Source organism: Canis lupus, chromosome 1 (genome assembly GCF_003254725.2).
Source record: "Canis lupus dingo isolate Sandy chromosome 1, ASM325472v2, whole genome shotgun sequence".
NCBI classification, from domain to species: Eukaryota; Metazoa; Chordata; class Mammalia; order Carnivora; family Canidae; genus Canis; species Canis lupus.
In genome coordinates, this window is record NC_064243.1 from 89,406,153 (window position 1) to 89,426,373 (window position 20,221).

Below are 20,221 nucleotides of genomic sequence, written 5' to 3' on the forward strand. Positions count from 1 at the left end.
CCATTGATGAACTAACAAAATGTCAGATGTGGTAAGCATGTAATTTAAAATCATGGGGCACCTGGCTGGCTCAGTCAGAAGAGCAAGTGACTCTTGATCTCGGGGTCCTGAGTTCAAACTTCATGTTGAGTGTAGAGATTTCTTAAATAAACTTTTAAAAAATAAAATCATGGGGCGTCTAGGTGGCTCAGTCGGTTAAACATCTGCCTTCAGCTAAGCTCATGATCCCAGAGTCCTGGGATCCAGTCTCGCATCAGGCTCCCTGCTTGGGGGGGAGCCTGCATCTCCCTCTGCCTGCCGCTCCCACTGCTTGGGCACGCTCTCTCTCTCTCTCTCTCTCTCTCTCTCTCTCGTGCCTTCTCTCTCTCTCTCAAATACATAAAGCTCTTTAAAAAGTAAAATCATTGTGATATTGAAGTTTGATTTTCATATGTTGGAGCTAATAACGTTGGAGGCCCTCAGACATTTTTTGTGACATCTTAAGATGTTCCTAGGTCTTAGGCTCTGTGCCTGTCATCCTGAGGGTAAAGTGGCCTTGCTCACAAGCCAGCCCCAGCTCTTGGCAGGAAACCTGATGTCTGCACTCTTGGAAGGAGACGGATGCGTCCAGACACAGAGAAAGAGAGAAAGTGAGGGGGAGCTAAAAAAGAGGCAGACACACACAGAGAGATTGAAGACAGACAATGAAAGGTGGGGAGGGAAACCGGAAAGAGAGAGAATAAAAGATTAGGTTTTTGGCTTCATGACATAACTGAGTGATTCTCCAGCCATTCCTTCAGGAGCACAAAAGTGACACAATTTTTTTTTTTCCAAACATAGTTTAGATTGCCATTCATAACAATGGAAGACACATAAACATTAGTATCACAAAGAATTAATCAGCACTGCCACTCTTCTTAACCAGGTTTTTCACAGGAAAAATAACTCCAACTTGATTCTTGCCGTTGTAGCTTATTTTCCAATCTGTCAAAATCACAGTCAACTAAGATTATCAATAACTATCCACTCACCATGATGATCTCCACCACCTTTGTCAGAGAAAGCTCACCTGGCTTGAAGAATGCAGCATCCTCCATCTTCACCTCCAACAACTTTAGCTTCTTGTTAAATCTCTCCCTTTGCTTCATGCCGGCAACCAGCCAGTGCTGGAGCTCATCAACCAGCTGATAGAGGCCTTCATTCCTCTTGCCGACCTGCCTGGGTCTCTTCTCCAGGCTCTGCTTTCTCTCCTGCTGGCTCACTTGTGTTAGCAGCTCTGCTAGAGAGCTGTTCAAAGTGCCCAGTTGTTTAAACAGGTGTCCAATGTTGTCTTCGCTGCTTCTTGAGCTGCTCTCCACACTGGAGAAGCTCATAGGACAGAGCACGGATGTCATCTTGGGAATAAATGACAGGGCAGGTTCTTCTCTCTGGTTTCTCGCACCAGATAGACAACGGGCTAAATCAAGCAAGAGCCAAACTGGTGTTCTTTGCATTGTGGCTTTGTAAGATTTCTAGGTCCCCTGCATCAACCTGTATTCAGCAGAGGAAACAGAAGACAGTCCCAAGACAGTAAGGAGCTGAGAGAGTATGGTCACCAGTTCCATCTAAGAATGACCAGATTCCACAAGTTAGCTTCTGACTTCCTGGGGCTGCTCACTTACGGCAGTTCAAAAATCAGTAGAAACGCTGTTGGGGAGTCAGTGGAAAAAATTTGAAGTTTCCAAAAATAATTTTTAATCAAGAGAAGCCATCTGAAGTGGGTCTGGAAAGAAAATTGTTGATGAATACCACATGTTCTGTTAAGCATTGTGATGCATGGGACTGAGGAGAGCCATTCTTGTCTGCGTTTGGGAAAAACGAGATTGTACTAGATGCCGTGCATATATGCTGGACCTGCACTTAACTAGGGGAGCTTTCAAAATCGTTCAGCCACAACCAGGGATTTCTATCTTGCTTATGAGCTACCTTCTCAAGAATCATTAGATGACATAATTCTTAGGTTTTTTCTCTAGCTAACATGAGGCATGTAATTTATCATGTGTAAAACATATGAGCCCATTTATCAGTTTCCTGATAATCACTCTTACCTGGTTTAGGCTCTGCGAACTACTGAGAATGCAGGTAGATCTTCCCTCTCAAGAGATGACGTTCTTTTTTTAAAAAAAATTATTTATTTATTCATGAGAGACACACAGAGAGAGAGGCAGAGACACAGGCAGAGGGAGAAACAGGCTCCATGCAGGGAGCCTGACATGGGACTCGATCCCAGGTCTCCAGGATCATGCCCTGGGCTGAAGGCAGCGCTAAACCGCTGAGCCACCAGGGCTGCCCAAGAGATAACATTCTTATTTTCATATATTCATTCTCTTTAAAAGCATGCATATTTAATAAAACACACCACCTAGCATTGTTGCAAGAAGAGATATAACTATCCTTGGGAGTTTACCTTCCTTAAAAAAAATGTTTTGATAAAGCCATTTAACCTCCCTGGAGTCAATCTCCAGGTTTACAAAAAGATGGATGTTGAGCTAAATTCTCTTGAAGTTTCCTTCCAGCTGTGTGTCCTGTAGAAAGCATGTTCAGTATAGACCAGGACATTGAGAGCCCATGGTGATGATGTTTGAGCACAAGGGTTTGCTTGTGCAATGTGCAAAATTATGGAGCAGTGTTGGGGTAGGGTGGGTCAGGTAGGCAGCGCCCCTGTACTGGGACACGGGAGAAGAGTGTAGGGACAGCTCACTTGCTTATACAGTCTGGTGGGGCTACTAACATTGTGATTTACACAGACCCTTTCATCCAGCTGCTTCAAAGCATTTTTTACAAACTGGCTCATTATTTCTTCAATCATAGCATAAAGAAAGTTAGATAGTTTTTTCAATTAATTTAAAGATGAAGAAATTGAACTTTATAGAACCTAAGGAAATTTTTCCCAAAGTATACCACATTGCAGTGGAGCGAAATAAAGTGTTCATCACAGCTTAATAATTGAGAAAAGGGAAATAACCCAAATGCTTATTTTTGGAGACTAGTGTAAATTATGGCAAATTCATGACAGGGAATATGATATAGCCATTAAGATAGTGTTCACTGGGAAAACAGTCATAATTGAACAACATTAAATGATACAAAAACAAGATAAAGCTTTGTATACACAGTAAGATGAAACTGTTTAATGTATAGAGGAAATAAAGACAGAGGGAAATAGGCTAGTCTGAACTGTGATGTTTCTCAATGGAGTAGGATATTGAGTAGTTGATATTTTATTCTTTTTTTAAAAAAAGATTTTATTTATTCATGAGAGACACAAAGAGAGAGGCAGAGACATAGGCGGAGGGAGAAGCAGGCTCCATGCAGGAAGCCCGATGTGGGACTTGATCCTGGGACTCTGGGATCAAGCCCTGAGCCAAAGGCAGACGCTCAACCACTGAGCCACCCAGGCATCCCTCGATATTTTATTCTTTATACTTTTCTGTACTTTTCAACTCTTCATGATTGAAAAATGGTTATATATCATTGTCATAATCATATTGCTTTCATAAGCATGATTATAAAAAGAGAGAGAGGAGTTTGTATATGAGGGACAGTGGAGTTGACCAACTCTATATGTTGATAAGAAAGATCTCTTTGACACTAGGACATTGAGCCCAAACCCAGGAGATGGGAAGGGACTGGTCATTTAGAGAACTAGGAGAAGCTTTTCCAGGTAAGGGGAACAGCAGTTACAAAAGACCTGTCATAAGAATCAGTTTAGAATGTTCTAGGCCTTGATAAAAGGGCCAGTGTGGGAAAGTAATGAGCAATAGGGTTAGGGAAATTGCCAGGGGCCTGCTCATATAAGGCTCATGATGAGTAGTTTGGGAAACCCTCGTCGGGGCCTGCCACAATCTGTTACACTTTTGGAAGGTCTTCCAACGGATATATAAGAAATAGATTGTGAGGAGTGAGTGTAGAAGTCAAGAGATGAATTGAAAACACTGCAATTGTGAGACATGAGGGTGGTTTGGAGTGGAACATGTAGGTTGTGGTGTGTATCTGACCCTGCTGTGTGCAGGAAATCATTATCACCACAGCCATCATTAATAAATTCTTACTCATTAATAATACTCACCATAGCCCTGCAAGGTAGGCATGACTTTTAGCCCCACTGGGGCTTTGGAAAAGCTAAATAACTTGCCCAAAGCCAGCTCTCTGGTTCCAGAGCCAACACCCTTAACCAGTCTTAACATGACCACTCAATAAACATTCGCTCTGAGGATGAGAGCAGTGGCAGCAAAGATGAGGAAGCATGAGCAGAGAGAGGTCTGTACCCTCACTGGCACACCCACACCCAACTTTGAACTGCCTTCCGTCCTCATTACTACATCCATGTCCATTCCTAACAGCCTCATGGTTGGACTTCCTCACTTTAAGAAAGCAAGATCTGGAAGGTGCCACTGACACAGCCACTTGCGAGGTTCAGAACAGCACTGGACTTGATCCGATGCCTGCTCCGTGGCAAACTCACAGAGGGTGAACCATCCCTTTATCTCCCAGGGCCTCCATTGTCTCATGTTCAAAAACTGGGGCCGGGCTTGGTATCTCCCAGCTCTCACCCCCTAGAATTCGATGCTTATCCCTTCATTCTATCATGGCCTGCCATCTCCTCTTTGGAGGAAGCCATATTAATATGTTACTGACTTTTGAAGCTTGTTGAGTATTATGCCTATTATCTGAATTTAAATCATTTCCTTATGATGACATTCTTGCCTTGCATTTATGTTCTTTTGCACTTAAATATAGGAAGCAGTCGATGCAGTTGACCATTTACAGCCAGTTGTGATCCTGAGATCACAAGAGATTAACAAGAGGACAGGTTGGTAGCTAGAAAGAGCTGGAAACGGAGCCCAGCAGGCAGGTGGAAGTGTGTGTGCTAGTTGCTGCCAGGCTAGGGCATCAGTAGGACAGTGCCAGAGGCAGAGAGTAGCCTAGAGATGTCATGATATATGGCAATTCTGATCTGTCCCCAGCACTGTGTCCCCCCCATTCTGCCTCCAGTAAGTCCCCCAACATAGACAGTCTGGGGTAAAGTAAGACATTGGAATGCTATTTATTTGCATCCTTGGCCTTTGAACCTGCACAAAGTTATCAGCTCCTGTGTATTCCTGGTAATTCCAAGCAGCGTTTTCTCTCCTTGAATGCCTGAGAGCCTTCACTCCTTACCCTGCATCCTATTTCAGCAGGGAATCCATTCGCATTTTTCCCTCCCTTGATATGGGTTGTTCCTCCGACCGCAGATAAGTTTATTTCAATGTTTTCCCAAGTGATTTCCCAGAACATTACACACGTGAAATACACCATGAAAGAACAGATTAATGAAATGAGTTCTGAGGTCGAAACGTTTAGGGAAAGGAGCGACCTCTTTCCCCCTCGAAGCGATTCAGGGCGCACATTAACCTGCGTATCTTGGCCTCCCCCAGCCTCTCCTGGCAGCGTTTGGTAGCCCACCCCTCTTCTTCCCCACAGACTTGTTACCCTTTTGCAAAGACCTGGGCTTTTGCGGAGGAGCTGAGGCAGTGCTGGTTTGGGCTGGGCTTTCAGGGATCCGCAGGGTAATGGAATGCGCCCTGCTCCAGACCTGGCCTAAGATGAAAGGGGTTATGACGCTCCGTGAGATCAGCATCTTGGCTTTTTATAGTGATAAGTTGCATGAAGTATATTACAGAACAGTATTCCAAACTCTGAAATTTTTATTAGAGCTCGGCTGGACTGTGATTTAAAAAAATTATTTTAAGAGCCAGCTCGCCATGCCAGCCCCTCACATTGGCTCAGCTCTGAGGGGTACCCCCATTCCAGAACACTCAGAAAGCTTTTTACTTCTCTTACTTGAGCAGACCAGGGGCTCTGAGGATCAGTGCATCTGTTTCCTGGTAGTTCAGGAAGCTCTCCCTTAAACATTAATTTTGTCACATGGCTTGCTCTTTATTTATGTGTCTGGTACCAAATCATTGACTGGGAGCTGTCAGCCTGGTCCATCAGGAGTGGGTTCACTCAGCCCATCCACTTGGTCTTGTCTGAAGTGCTGGTCATTAGTATCGTCCCTGGTGATATTGTTGTAGCAAGGAGAGCCATGGGGTAATTCTGGGCCTTTATGCAGACACTGATCCAAAATTACCATTTTCTTTCTTTCTTTCTTTCTTTTCTTTCTTTTTTTTTTTTTAAGATTATTTATTTATATATTTGATAGAGAAAGAGAGAGAGCATGTGCGCAAGCAGGGGGAACAGGAGAGGGAGAGGGAGAAGCAAACTCTCCACTGAGCCTGACACAGAGCTTGATCCCAAGACCCTGAGATCATGAGCTGAGTTGAAGGCAGACACTTAACCAACTGAGCCACCCAGGCACTCCCAAAATGACCATTTTTCACCCACATGTGATGGCAGGATCGATCTGGTTATTACAACAAAGGGATTAGTTAGAGTTGCAAGAGCAGAGTCAATGCCAGCTTAGTCCTTCCCTTCCAACTACCGCAGACCTCATAAATTAAACAGGTAAAGATTTTTCATCTTCTGCCTTATACTTGAGCATTGACTTCACCCTTGTCCAGTGGAGCATACTTTACATTTGAATATGGACCCAGGGAGTGGCATTGACTCTATCCCAAAGATGGGAAATCTACTGGGGATCATTGTACGGATCTTTGCTGTGCAAATTCACATGTGTGAATAAGTTGGTCCTCAAATGTGGGTGATTAGGAGCCCCCTCATGGGACATTTGGCAATTTCTGGGGACATTTTTGATTATGGCTGAGTAGGGGGAGGTCCTACTAAATGCCTAGTGTGTAGAGGCCAGCACTGGTGCCAAATGTCTTACAAGGCACAGGACAGTCCCACAACATGGAATGGTCACTCCCAAATGTCAGCAGTGGTGCGGTTGAGAAGCCCTTGTATTGATTAAGAGTCAAGTCTTTGTCAAGTATTATGAGAACCTACACATTCACCAAAGGAAAATCTGGTCACCTGGTCCCTCTTGTCCACTCCTTTTCTGGTGTCTGAGTCACACGAAGGTTGTTTTGTCATCTCGGAAGCCTTTGGGACAGGAATGTGTCTCTGGGGAGAATGTGTTACCTAGGAGTTAGAAGAGTGGACCACATGTGAGGAGGACAAGACATTTGCCCAAAAAAGGGGACACTAACTAATTGAATCAGCCCTTGTGTCCTGCTGATACTTGTCTGTTAATAAGACCCAGAAAGCGAGGCAGACTTGTCACTGAGAGATGTCATGAGTAACGCAGTATGACAAAGTCGTTGTCACCTCAGTGGGGGTCTTAGGAGAGGGCATACAGCTCAGTAGTTGAGAGCACAGCTCCAGAGCCAGACTTCCTGACTTCAACTCCCAACTGACATTTCCTACCCTTGTGATTTGGGGTAAGTTATGCAACATCTCTGTATCTCACTTTTATCTTTGTGACATGGGAAGTAGTACTTACTTATGGGATAATTGTGAGAATTTAACAGTATAAGTTAATAAATAAGAAGTATTTCAGGGGCATCTGGGTGGCTCAGATGGTTGAGCATCTGCCTTATCTGCCTTTTACTCAGGTCATGATCTCCAGATCCTGGGATCAAGCCCAACATTGGTCTCCCTGCTCAGTGGGGAGTTTGCTTCTGCTCTCTCCCTACCCCCTCTGCCCTGCCTCTTCCCCTCACTCGAGCTCTTTCTCTCTTAAATAAATAAATTCTTTAAAGAAGAAGAAGTATTTGGAATATCACCTGACTCAGGATAAGTGCTATATGAATGTCAATATCATTGTTTCTTTGAGTCGGGAATGTGAAACTGACATGTTGACAATACTAATTACAGCACTAATATTAATTTCTTTATTAGTTGCAAGCCTGGCCTATGAATGAACTGAAAAAAATATATACACACATTTGTTCCTTTATTCAACAAATATTTATTAGCATCTACTGTGTCCCAGGCACTATTCCAACTGCTGGTGATTCATCAGTGGATCAAACATTAGATAGAAATCTCTGCCTTGGGATCCCTGGGTGGCTCAGTGGTTGAGTGCCTGCCTTCGGCCCAGGGCGTGATCCTGGAGTCCCGGGATCAAGTCCCACGTTAGGCTCCCTGCATGGAGCCTGCTTCTCCCTCTGCCTATGTCTCTGCCCCTCTCTCTCTGTGTCTATCATGAATAAATAAATAAAATCTTTAGAAAAAAAATCTCTGCCTTCCCAGAGCTTACCTTTTAGTGGAATATGCTAATAAAGGGATCCCTGGGTGGCGCAGCGGTTTAGCGCCTGCCTTTGGCCCAGGGCGTGATCCTGGAGACCTGGGATCGAATCCCACATCGGGCTCCCAGTGCATGGAGCCTGCATCTCGCTCTGCCTGTGTCTCTGCCTCTCTCTCTCTCTCTCTCTTTGTGTGTGTGACTATCATAAATAAATAAAAATTTTAAAAAAAGGAATATGCTAGTAAAACTGCAAATAGAAAAACATAAAAAATTATAGTTAGCCTAGTACCTGTCCATAGCTGTTAGATAAATGGATGCATTTTTCATATTGTTGTTGTGTTATTGTCAGATAGTTTATTGGGCTGGAGGTTTGAACTGTCATCTTAGATAGGAAAAGACTAAACCTATCCAGAATGCCATGCCAAAAAGAAATTGAAACTACTTCATACAGACTAGAAATGGAAAAAGAGAAAGAAAAGATAAGAAGTTAGGTCCATCACTTGTGATCCTGAATTGTATTCAAAATGAGCTCAGGAGTGCCTGGCTGGCTCAGCCCATAGAGCGTGTGACTTTTGATCTCAGGGTTATGATTTTGAGCCCATGGGTATAGAGATTACTTCAAAATGAAATCTTTTAAAAAAATAAATAATAAAAAATGAAATAAAAGGAGCTGAAGCTTTTTTTGCTTTCTTATCTTTGTATCAGACATACTACCTCTCGGCAGTTTTCCATATTTGAAGGCAATGAAACTTCCTCAGCTGCAGCAGACACATCTCGCTCCGTAGCAAGGAAGAGCACAATGTTGGTTATTATCAGTTGGCTGCAGCTGAAGAGGAAGAATCAAGAAAACCTCACTCCTCCAAAAATAATTCACGTCTGAAAGGAGAAACTCCTTCAGAACAATTATCTCACAAATGTGGGCTTTAGCATTCATAGAAGAATGTGGCAAAGATAAACTTCAGACTTTATTCACTGGTTCTTTATCTTTTGTTTTCCAGAAATCTTCTCTACGTCTACCCACAGAGGCTGAACTTCACTAACAAACTAGCATCTGCGCGGAACATTACAATAAAGATCCAGTTTATGTGTGGAGAGGATGCTAGCAACGCTATGCCGGTAAAGAGAGAAACACAAATGTGCTGAGCTCACACCAGGGTGGGCTGAACTTCCTTTGTCAGTTCACACAGACAAAATCTGAGGCCCATCAGCATACACCGTCCTCCTCTTCAGGCCAACATGTCTTAACATGTGCAAAGGCCTTTGTGGCTGGTCCTATATTGGTCCCTGTGTGCTGATGGGGACCCAGGGTCAACCTAAATTTTTAAGTCTCTTCCTTAACTTATTCCCTATTCATCTGTGAAATTTGGAAACGCAGACCATTTCAGAGCACTGAAAAATATTATGAAATCTACCCACACCACCCTAAGTGCAGGAGAGCTAGAGAGACAGGCCTACTATGTCAGCCTCTCTCCTTCTGGGGGCAGGGGTTGGGGCACAGCAATGCACTCCGCCCAAGCCCCAGGCCACATCTGGAGGCACATGTAAAGTACTGCCTAGTAATGATACACACACACACACACACACACACACACACACACGTCGTCTCAACACCTTTTGGGAATGGATCATCATCCTGAGGCAAAATGTAAATCAAAGAACAAATATATAATACAGTGCTCTCCAAGGCACCCCAAAGGCCAGAATTTGTATTATAACTATCTGCTACTAAATGAGATGGGCAGTTAGATATTATCATTTTCCCTAAGTCCTAGAATTCAGTTAATATACCTTTCTATTGACAGTATTTTTTTTTCCAGTGTTTCCATTCTTCAGATATCTACTTTTTAAAAAACCATCCTCCTATTGACCCACTCATCTTCCCAAGGCAAGGTATCCTCTTGTGACAGTGATAGGCAAGAAGTCCCCAAGGAAGGCTCCCCTGGTTCTCTCTGCCCTGGTCCCTAGTAAGGCTCTCAGAGCTGGCAGGTACAGCTGTGCAGAAGCTTCTAGTAGGGGACAGGTGAGGACCAACCCCAACCCATTTTCTACTCCCCAAGCCCTTGGTACCTTGTCATGAGCATTGTTCCATCTAGTAGAAAGCTCTTGTTTTCTTTGCCCAAAGGTGAGTCAGATCATGTGCCTTTAGGGCTGAGTTAGGCCAGAGGAGGTGTCTTTTTCCAAATAGCACAGACATGTGGACAAGCCAGCAAAGGTCCAGATCACCCAAGCAACCAGGTCCATGTCTTTGGAGGGAAAAGAGCCTGGACCAGCGTCACTGAGAGCAAAACTAGGTGGCTTTGCCTTGGAGTATAGACTTCTAGATAGTGAGGCAGAGTGGAGAGGGCACTGATTTTCCAGTCTCACAATCCTGTGGCTCTTGATCACTCATACAGCTCCTCAGGGTCTCAGTTTACCCTTTACAGCCAGTTCTTCTGTACCTGTATGCCCTTGGGTCAGTTGTAAACCTAGCACCCTCAGTTTACAAAATGCAGCTTTGTGAGACCAGAATACCCATCAGGCTGATAGGAGTTGGTCTGATGTACCCAAATATCACTGCTAATTTGGTTCTTTCCATATTGGTGCGCAGGTCATCTTTGGAAAATCCAACGGCCCTGAATTTCTGCAGGAAGTATACACAGCTATTACATACCATAATAAGTAAGTGCATTTCAGAGTTCTAAACATATGCCATGATTGTGTCATTATCTCCTGGCTTTTCTGAATCCTTTTTTTGTGATTTCTCCTAACAGTTTTTATAATTCAGAGACTAAGTGACAAAGGAAATATATGCTAGTTCTATGATTCTGGGTTGGAGATGCACATTTTTTAAAAAAAGATTTTATTTATTTATTCATGAGAGACACAGAGAGAGAGGTAGAGACGTAGGCAGCAGGAGAAGCAGGCTCCCCATAGGAAGCTCAATGCAGAATTCGATCCCAGGACTCTGGGATCACACCCTGAGCTGAAGGCAGATGCTCAACCACTGAGTCACCCAGGTATCCCAAAATGATTTTTTTTTTTTTTTTTTTTTTTGCCATTAACTAAGACCGGGAAAAGAACATGTCTTTAAGAACCAAATATGGCTTTGACTCTTCTGGAGACTTCTGTTGTATATGATACAGAAAAGTTTTATGGGATTAAATAAAGAAGTAAATTTCCTAACTTGCTTTGAGATACAGCAAGGGTCCAGAAACAAAATCCTTTCTTTCCTTTCTCTGTCTCCTTGTCTTCTAAATATTACCCTACACCTGCCCCATTATCTGCTTTAAAAACATTTTAGTTGCCCCAAAGAGAAATGGAACAGGCCTTATTCTATGGGTAAACTGAGTCACAGAATAACTAAAACCACGTTCACACTTTACAGGTAGGGGAGGGAAATCTTTACAGGGTCAAATAGACTCAGGTTTGATCCTGGCTTGATAACCTTGGCCCTGTTAAGTATTTCTCTGAACTCCCTTTCCTGCATTGAGATGAGGATGAATAATGTATGCGAAGCCCTTAGTAAAGTATCTGGGATCTTGTAATTCAGTAAATCAGGTTCCTTTTCCTGCCTGCCTGCATTCATTTGCTAATCCAGATCCCTTTGATGAGTGCCAGACATGTACCAGTCCCTGTTCTTGGGGTGGAGACAGAAAAAGGAGGTCACAGTGAGACTTGGAGCCTCATCTTCTTTTCATTTTTTTAAAAAGATTTTATTTACTCATGAGAGACACAGAGAGGCAGAGACATAGGCAGAGGGAGAAGCAGGTTCCATGAGGGGAGCCTGATAAGGGACTCATCTTCTTTTCAAATTAAGTTGAACTTTTCCGTTGTGTGCAGATTTTTTTTTTTTTTTCCCTAACAAAGCCTTTAGTTGGGGAGCATATCTGGTGGTATAAGGTTGGTCGCAAGGATCTTCTGCGTGGGAGCAGAATGATGTCAAATGAAAAGCAAAACCCCAAGCTGGCAAATTCTGAGGAGCAAAGGGTCTGTGGTGTTACAATTTATAGTCAGAGAAGTCATTGCTCTTGTTGAAAGTTATTTGTGTATAATGTGCTTTTGAAACAGGTCTCCTGACTTCTATGAAGAAGTGAAAATCAAGCTCCCTGCTAAGCTCACAGTAAATCACCACCTCCTGTTCACCTTCTATCATATCAGTTGTCAGCAGAAGCAAGGAGCCTCAGTGGAAAGTCTCCTGGGATATTCGGTGAGTCATTCTCAACTTGCCAATTCACACTGCAGTGGTTGGACTCCAAGGTCCCTGCAGGGATAAACAACTCAGTCCTATTCACTTGCTTTTTTTTTTTTCCTGTCAGAAGTAGCAATATGTGCCAAACCAGACTCTAGCAAAAAGCAGAAATGGCTTGACTTAGCAGATGACAAATTTTTGGAACGGAAAGCTATGGGTGATAAATATTGGAAGAATGCTCATTTATTTAAAATATATATATATATGTGTGTGTGTGTGTGTGTGTGTGTGTGTGTGTGTATACACTCCACATGTAAGACCAGCTTTTTTTCCCCTAAGGGGAAGAAAGTTATTTCTTTAAAAAATATAAAAGGTAAAATAAACATTGATGTTGTCCAGACACTTACAAACATTGGCTGTAAAGAAAAATGCTACTACTTTGGCTCTGGAAGCAGTAAATCATCGATATTACTATCTTAGGAGCACTCAGGGAATTTAAAATGCAAAGAACTTGACAGAAATTACTGCCAAAAGGAGGCCTGGTCAATATCTAATCATCATTTAGTTGCATTTGATTATTGTGAGCTAGATAAATGGCCAGAATTATATGCTGTAATAAATACCACTTTATTCTTTACATCATCTGTTTCAGTGGCTGCCAATTCTCTTAAATGAACGTCTTCAAACTGGATCCTACTGTCTCCCAGTTGCCTTGGAAAAGCTGCCACCCAACTATTCCATGCATTCTGCAGAGGTAACCAGAGAGCTAGGTGGTAGCCGTTTCCTGTCCAGCCGTGGTCTGGACCATCTTCCCAGATCCACTTCTCATGCCCTTAAACATGACTGAGGATCCTTAGCATATTTGGGGAGCAATCATCTGTCAGCACATTGCATCTTCCTTTTTTTAAGGATGTATTTATTTGAGAGAGAAAGTGGGGGACAGGGAGGGGCAGGGGATTAAGGAGAAAGAGAAACTCAAACAGACTGCGCTCAGCCCAGAGCACAATGCCAGGCTGGATCTCATGACCCTGAGATCATGACCCGAGCCAAAACCCAGAGTCCAGCACTCAGTGGACTGCACCACCCAGGTGCCCATCACGTTGAATGTTCTGAGAACACATTGCTCTGATAGGAGGGGAGGAATAATGATCATGAAACCCCGTTCGTTTAGGCATCACCAACTCTGAATATTTGGTAAATGCGACTTGTACCCAAGGAAGCATTACCTGGCATTATCCACAACAGAGGGATTCACAGAATTATGCATTGTGAACGAGGAGGCAAATAGAGTCCACTTGAGTTAACAACTGCTCTCAGCACTGATCCCTTCAAAAGGTTCCTGCATGGTATGCCTGGGTGGCTAGGGTGCCTTTGGCTCGGGTCATGATCCCAGGGTTCTGGGATTGAGCCCCATGTCCGACTCCCTGCTCCTGATGAAATAAGGAGTCTGTTTCTCCCTCTCCCACTGCCACTCTTCTGTTGGTGCTTGTGCTCTCTCTCTCTCTAATATAAATTTAAAAATCTTTAAAATAAGATAAAAGGTTCCCACACTGACTTCCATTGGTTTGTCCTCTGGGCCTTTTTTTTTTTTTTTTTTTAAGATTTTATTTATTTATTCATGAGAGACACAGAGAGAGATGCAGAGAAATAGAGAAGCAGGCTCCTCGCAGGGAGCCCAGTGCAAGACTCGATCCCAGGACCCTGAAATTATGACCTGAGCCAAAGGCAGAAGATCAACCACCAAGGCACCCAGGCATCCCTGGGCCAGTTGTTGCTATCTGCATTTGGCTACCTTTATTCCTTTAAAGATGCCAATGTCGGGAGTTCTCTTCCCTGTTTCCTCTGCTGCCTCTTGCGCACCCACTTTGCTGTTACCTACCCACTGAAGGGAGCCCTGTGGACTCTCCACTGGTCACTACAAAGCACCGTATCTGACCAGCCCTCATGCTTCTCAGTCAGCTTGGCACAGGGTTGCATCAATAAGTATCATTTTGAAGCAAATCCCAGATATCGTATCATTTCATTTATGAATATTTTTAAATTATGTTAAAAGATAAAGGCTCTTTTTTTTAACCAATACCATTGTCATACCTTAAAAATTAATAGTTCCCTTATTTTCAAATATCCAATCAGTGATCAAATTTTCAATTATTTCATCAATGTCATTTTTTCTATAGTTGTTTGTTTGAATCAGGACCCAAGTAAGGTTCACATATTGCTGTTAGTTGACAGGTCTTTTAAGACTTTTTATCCATGGCACCCCCCACCTTTATCTCTTTTGTTTTCCTTGCAATTTTCATGTTGAAGAATCTCCCAGGAATTTGGATTTTTGTTTCAACTTTTAGAGTCAGCTGTCTTCCCCACTCTGACTACACATCCGTCATCCCCAGGCTATTCGGTTATTCTCATTTTTGCTTTTTTCTCCCTGGAGAGAGAAACTTCCTTCGCTCTGGACTACAGGTGCATGCCTGGTTTCCCATCAAAACCACTCTCCTCAAAACCACCTAAGAGCCACCTAAGTATGTTCACAGATGTTCCCTGATGGTTCTTTATGATTTGGATGATTTGGAAATGCGACCCCATCCTGAAGCCCTGAAAACCACCTTTTCATCATCAAGCTGCCCATTCTAATTCCCTAGAATACCCAATTATTTTCTTACTGCTGGAAGACGAACCTGGGTTTTTTGGAGACAAATACATCTGGTACAAAATCCAGATGCTTCCACTCCCTCGTTAGGAGAACCTGAATGAATTGCTTACCCTCTGAGTCTCAGTAATGAAACTGAGCCCATACCTGCCTATAAGACTGCTGTGGACATGAAATGAGATAAGTTGTAGCAAGCAACAAACTTGATGCTTACTTTCCTTATATTAAAGTTCCTTTTTCCTTCTTGCCCTGTGCTACCTTTATAGACATACCCTCAGCTTCACCCGCACTGTCCAGTATAGTCACCACTAGCCACATGTGGTTACTAAAAGTGGCTAGTTCAATCTGAGATGTGCTGAAAGTATAAAACACAACCCTCCTATCAAAGATTTAGTAGGGAAAAAATAGGGTAAAATATATCCTGTATTTTTTTTAATATTGATTACATGTTTTATCGATTGTCTTTAGGCTCTCTCTGTTGGGCGAAATGAAACATAGTATTAAAAGTATTAATCTATGTTCCTTTTTAATTTTTGAAATGTGACTACCAGTAGATTTCAAGTGACATACTGGCTCACATAATATTTCTAGCAGACAGCGCTACTTTAGATTATAGGAGATAAACACCAATGAGCCCAGGAGTCAGGTGAACAATGTAATGGGTGGTGGGTCCTGGTGGAATGTGTTCACCATGGAGACTGTGTGCCCCTTGAGGGTCACAGCTGCTCTCTGCCCCACAGATGGATGCCACCCTGGGATGAAGGCCCATGTCTTCGTATCATTCAGTTCTCAAGGGAGGTTAGAACAAGCTTTTGGGGCACCTTGGTGGCTAAGTCGGTTAAGTGTCTTAACTCTTGATTTCAGCTCAGGTCATGATCTCAGGGTCATGAGATTGAGCTCTACATTGGACTCCATGCTCAGTAAGGAGTCTGCTTGAGGTTCTCTTTCTCTCTCTCCCTCTTCCCCTCTTCCCACTCACTCTGTCTTAAATAAATTTAAAAATCTTAGGGAAAAAAGGAAAGTAAGCTTTCATGGGAAATTTCTTGACTTTCAAATGTTGGCAACTAATTCAAAATGTTTCCAACATTGGTCCAAACAGAACCTGTCTGTAGGCTGGATCCACTGTGGGCTCCAGCTTGTGACTCTTAGATACTTCCAGCAGTCCACACCCCATGCACACATCCTACTCTTGCAAGTACAACATGTTTCCTTCCACTAGAATGCAAGAGACACCCACACTCATGCAGCTGTGTCAGGCTAGGCTGTTCTCAGTGCTGTGTGATGATGTCTCTAGAAAATGACTGTTCTGATGGAAATGTAAGGCAAGAAATGGTCCCCAAGGACTGCAGGACCGTTGATATATATATATATGGTATAAAAGAGTCATTTTGAGTAATTAATGTAGGAGCCTAGCGGGACTGCTCTTTGGAAACATTTTGTTAAAAGCAAAGTAACTACAGGTACTTGAAAGCATTAAAATTTCATGTCTCAGAAGATATTCTACACTTTGTCTTGACATTCCTGATTAATGTGGAAATTGCTGCAATATGACTTTATTCTGATCCTTAGAATCCAGGATTATCAGTGCTGGATGGGAGCTTAAGACTGATCACTCACTTCAGACCCCTCTGTTCAGTGTAAGAAAATGAGAGTTAATTCGAACTGTCAGAGTAACAATAACCAGTTCCATGAAGAACCGAACCTGGGGATAGGACTCCTAACTCCCAGGCCAGTTGTATCAGGCTTCCAGGGAGGGTTCTGTTTGTGTAACCCTGACACTGACCCTCCAGCTGCTTCGCTCTGCTTGTCAGTAATCGGAACAGGGGATTGAATTTTGCTAATCTTTTAATTTTCTTTTTCTTTCTTAACACAGAAAGTCCCTTTACAGAATCCTCCCATTAAGTGGGCTGAAGGACACAAGGGAGTATTTAATATTGAAGTGCAAGCTGTTTCTTCTGTTCACACCCAGGTAAGGGAACTTCAAAGTCCTCTTCAAATCAGAGCCAGAGGCTCATAAGGAAGACGGTGCAGCAGAGCAGCCTCTATGGACAGTCCAATAAAAGATCAGTGACAGTCTTTGTGCAGGGATTAAACAAACAAAATCACCTTTTAGTTCTCTGTAGAGGCTACAGGCCTGTTCAGGTTTTATTTGTCATTTAAATGGAGAGACCTCATAAAAATGGCTAGCACCTAGATGAAGGAACACTTTTTTTTCCTTCCAGTTCTCTCTCCCTCCCTCCCTCCCTCCCTCCCTCCCTCCCTCCTTCCCTCCCTCCTTCCCTCCCTCCTTCCCTCCCTCCCTCCTGCCCTCCCTTCTTTCCTTCCTTCCTTCCTTCCTTCCTTCCTTCCTTCCTTCCTTCCTTCCTTCCTTCCTTCTTTTTCATTCTTTCCTTTTCTTACTGCCATCTGCACTTTATGCTTGCTCAGACCCCTTTCTGGCAGTGAGTTTCACCTGGTGTGCTTGCCTCTGCCCACACACCAGGTCAGAGCCGAATTTTATTTTCTTCGGGTAATGGTTGTCAAGTGACTCTGTTTCGTGCCCCATCACCCTATGGAGGAGTTTGGAACCTCAGCCTGAGACAGCTGGATCCTCCAGCTCCCTTCGGGTCTGGGTGACCAGACAAGAGACTCTGTCCAGGAAGGAAGAAGGGCTGTCTGTGTTCATGCCTCCACTGGGCAGCGTGGACGAGGTCAGCCCCATGAGGCCCATCTCTCCGTCTCCCCAGGACAACCACCTGGAGAAGTTCTTCACCCTCTGCCACTCCCTGGAGAGCCAGGTGACCTTCCCCATCCGTGTGCTGGACCAGAAGATCAGCGAGACTTCTCTGGAGCACGAGCTGAAGCTCAGTCTCATCTGCCTCAATTCCTCCCGCTTGGAGCCCCTTGTCCTCTTCCTGCACCTGGTGCTGGACAAGCTCTTCCAGCTGTCCGTGCAGCCCATGCTCATCGCCGGACAGACAGGTGGGAGGCCTGCAGGGCTTGCGAGGAGTCAGGGCGGGTGGGCTGCGCTTTGTACTACATGTGATCTTCCAGAAATCCTGAGAACAGGGGACAATGGGATCTTCCTTTCTATTGCTGATGTGAGTCCAAGGGAAGCCAGGTCCAGTGATTATTTTTTTGTTGTTGAGACTCCCTGGGAGTTTTTAAAAAAAAACCCAAAACCTATTATTATAGGATGCTTCAAGTTATAGTTTTTTTGTTTTGTTTTGTTTTGTTTAAAGATTTTATTTATTTATGTGACAAAGTGAGAGAGCACAAGCAGAGGAGTGGCAGGCAGAGGGAACAGGGAGCCTGATGTGGGGCTCAATCAATCCCAGTGGGATCATGACCTGAGCCAAAGGCCATTGCTTCACCAACTGAGCCACCCAGGTGCCCCCCAAGTTATACTTATATGTATTGAATGATTAGACGCAATCTTTCAAATTCCATTTCTGGCAATTGGTGGACTTACTCTACTTCTGAGATATTTTGTTTGCTTGGCCAATGAGGAAATACAATGTTGGGAGGAAGTAAAACAGCTCATATTCCATGGAAGGAAAGGAAATTTCTAAATTGAAATTCAGTGTGATCACTTTTTTTTAATTGAAATATAATACACATACTTTAAAATTCACTAAAGCATATACAATCCATTGGCTTTTAGCTCATTCACATTGTGCAACTAGCACTGGTATCCAATTCCAGAAGGTTTTCTTTAACCCCAAATGAAACCCTGTGCCCGTTAGGATCCACTCCCCATTCACCCTTGCCCCCAGCCCCTGGCAGCCGCTCATCAACTTTCTGTCTTACAATGTATTTTAAATGCTTGCTTTGAACAAATTAACTCTAAATACAGTGTGTCAGATGTCCCTGGAGACAATGTCATGTAATAGCTGGGTGCAGTGGTTCTCTGCCTCCTGCAGTTTGACCCTGTTTTCGGCTGGGCTTATGTCATTTTGTGCCCTCCCATCCAGCAGATGTCTTTTGGGTACCACTCATGCTCCCAGTACTCTGCTAAGCTTTGTGGGCTCTGCAGTAATAGTCTAGAATATATGGGACCTTGGAAGACTTAAATCATAGCAAAGAGCAGCAACACAGGACCATCCTCAAACACAGCTAAATGTTGGGGGCGGGGCTGGTAAAAACATCCATCTGGGAGGATGAAGGAGGCCTTCCAGGAAGAAGCCAGTATTTGAGATGGGTTTGAAGGTGGCATGGGAAAAAAAGAGGCCAACATGGGGATTTTAAGATGCACAGGGCAAAAGCAGAAAACCAGAGTGTCTGGTTTAGAACAAAGTGGTTCCAAAAACAGTGTCAAAAGACACTTTCCTGGGAGTGTCAGAAAAGAAGCAAATAACACGGCTGGGCTGTGGCATGTGAGTGAGTTGGTGGGGAGGGAATGATGAGCTCATGGTCTGCCACACATGCTGGAGACCTTTCAGAGCCGGGATGAACAGGACCTCTGCTCACTGTGCCCTGGGATCTTCTCTCAAGGCTCCACAGATAGGGTATCCTATGCTGTAGGCCCGCATTGCGTAGGGGCAGCTGCTAGATGCCTGCAGAGAGGCAAGCTTGCATGCTCCCCAGATCCCTTTCCGTGCCCTCGCCCTCACATATTTGTTCCAGCTGTTTAACAGAGACCTGGACATTAGGCAAAGTGTTCATTCCTATGCTTTGAGCTGCTGCCTTGTAGCAAGTTGCCACCTGCCATGCGGAGAGAGAAGGCCGAAGAGATGGAAGCACGTGGTATAGAAGTATTCATTCAGAACCTACCTGTCAGGCACTGGGGAGACCAGGAGGTGGAGAAGTGTCCTTCATCCTGGAAGGCTGGAGGCCTGCTCTGAGAGACAGAGCTCACCGCCAGGAACAGCCCAGGAACTATGTGTCTTGGTGTCACCGAAGCCCTGTGCTGAGTGGTGTCAGAGGCTTCCTGGGGGTAGGGGGATGGTGCCCAGCAGTGAAGGGCTGGTGGGATTTTGCCGGTGGCAGCTTGGAGGGCTTTCCAGGTGAGGGCAACAGCGTGAGCAAAAGTGCAGAGCTAAGACAGAGCAGACATGTGATGGGGACAGAACGACAGCTGCCTCATTTTAAAGGAAGTTGAGTTTGAGCAGAAAAGGGTCCGAGGTTGAGTAGCGAAGGTGGAGCCATGCTCTGGAGGGCTTGGAGCTCCCGAACAAGACCGTCCACAGTAAATCAGCAGTTTTGTGCGGGCCCACTGTGGAGAAGGGTGTGAGACATC

General features: G+C 44.1%; 1 protein-coding gene across 4 annotated transcripts in view; it reads left to right on the forward strand.

Annotated features, from left to right (window-relative positions):
• DOCK8 (dedicator of cytokinesis 8) overlaps positions 1–20,221 on the forward strand; it is a 230,735-nt gene that overhangs the window by 129,681 nt on the left and 80,833 nt on the right. For all 4 annotated transcript variants that reach the window (XM_025423389.3, XM_025423392.3, XM_025423391.3 and 1 more), the window contains 6 exons: positions 9,187–9,304; positions 10,776–10,846; positions 12,236–12,374; positions 13,009–13,110; positions 16,877–16,972; positions 17,730–17,964. In XM_025423389.3, the coding sequence (XP_025279174.1) occupies positions 9,187–9,304; positions 10,776–10,846; positions 12,236–12,374; positions 13,009–13,110; positions 16,877–16,972; positions 17,730–17,964 (761 nt within the window). The remainder of the gene's footprint in view (positions 1–9,186; positions 9,305–10,775; positions 10,847–12,235; positions 12,375–13,008; positions 13,111–16,876; positions 16,973–17,729; positions 17,965–20,221) is intronic.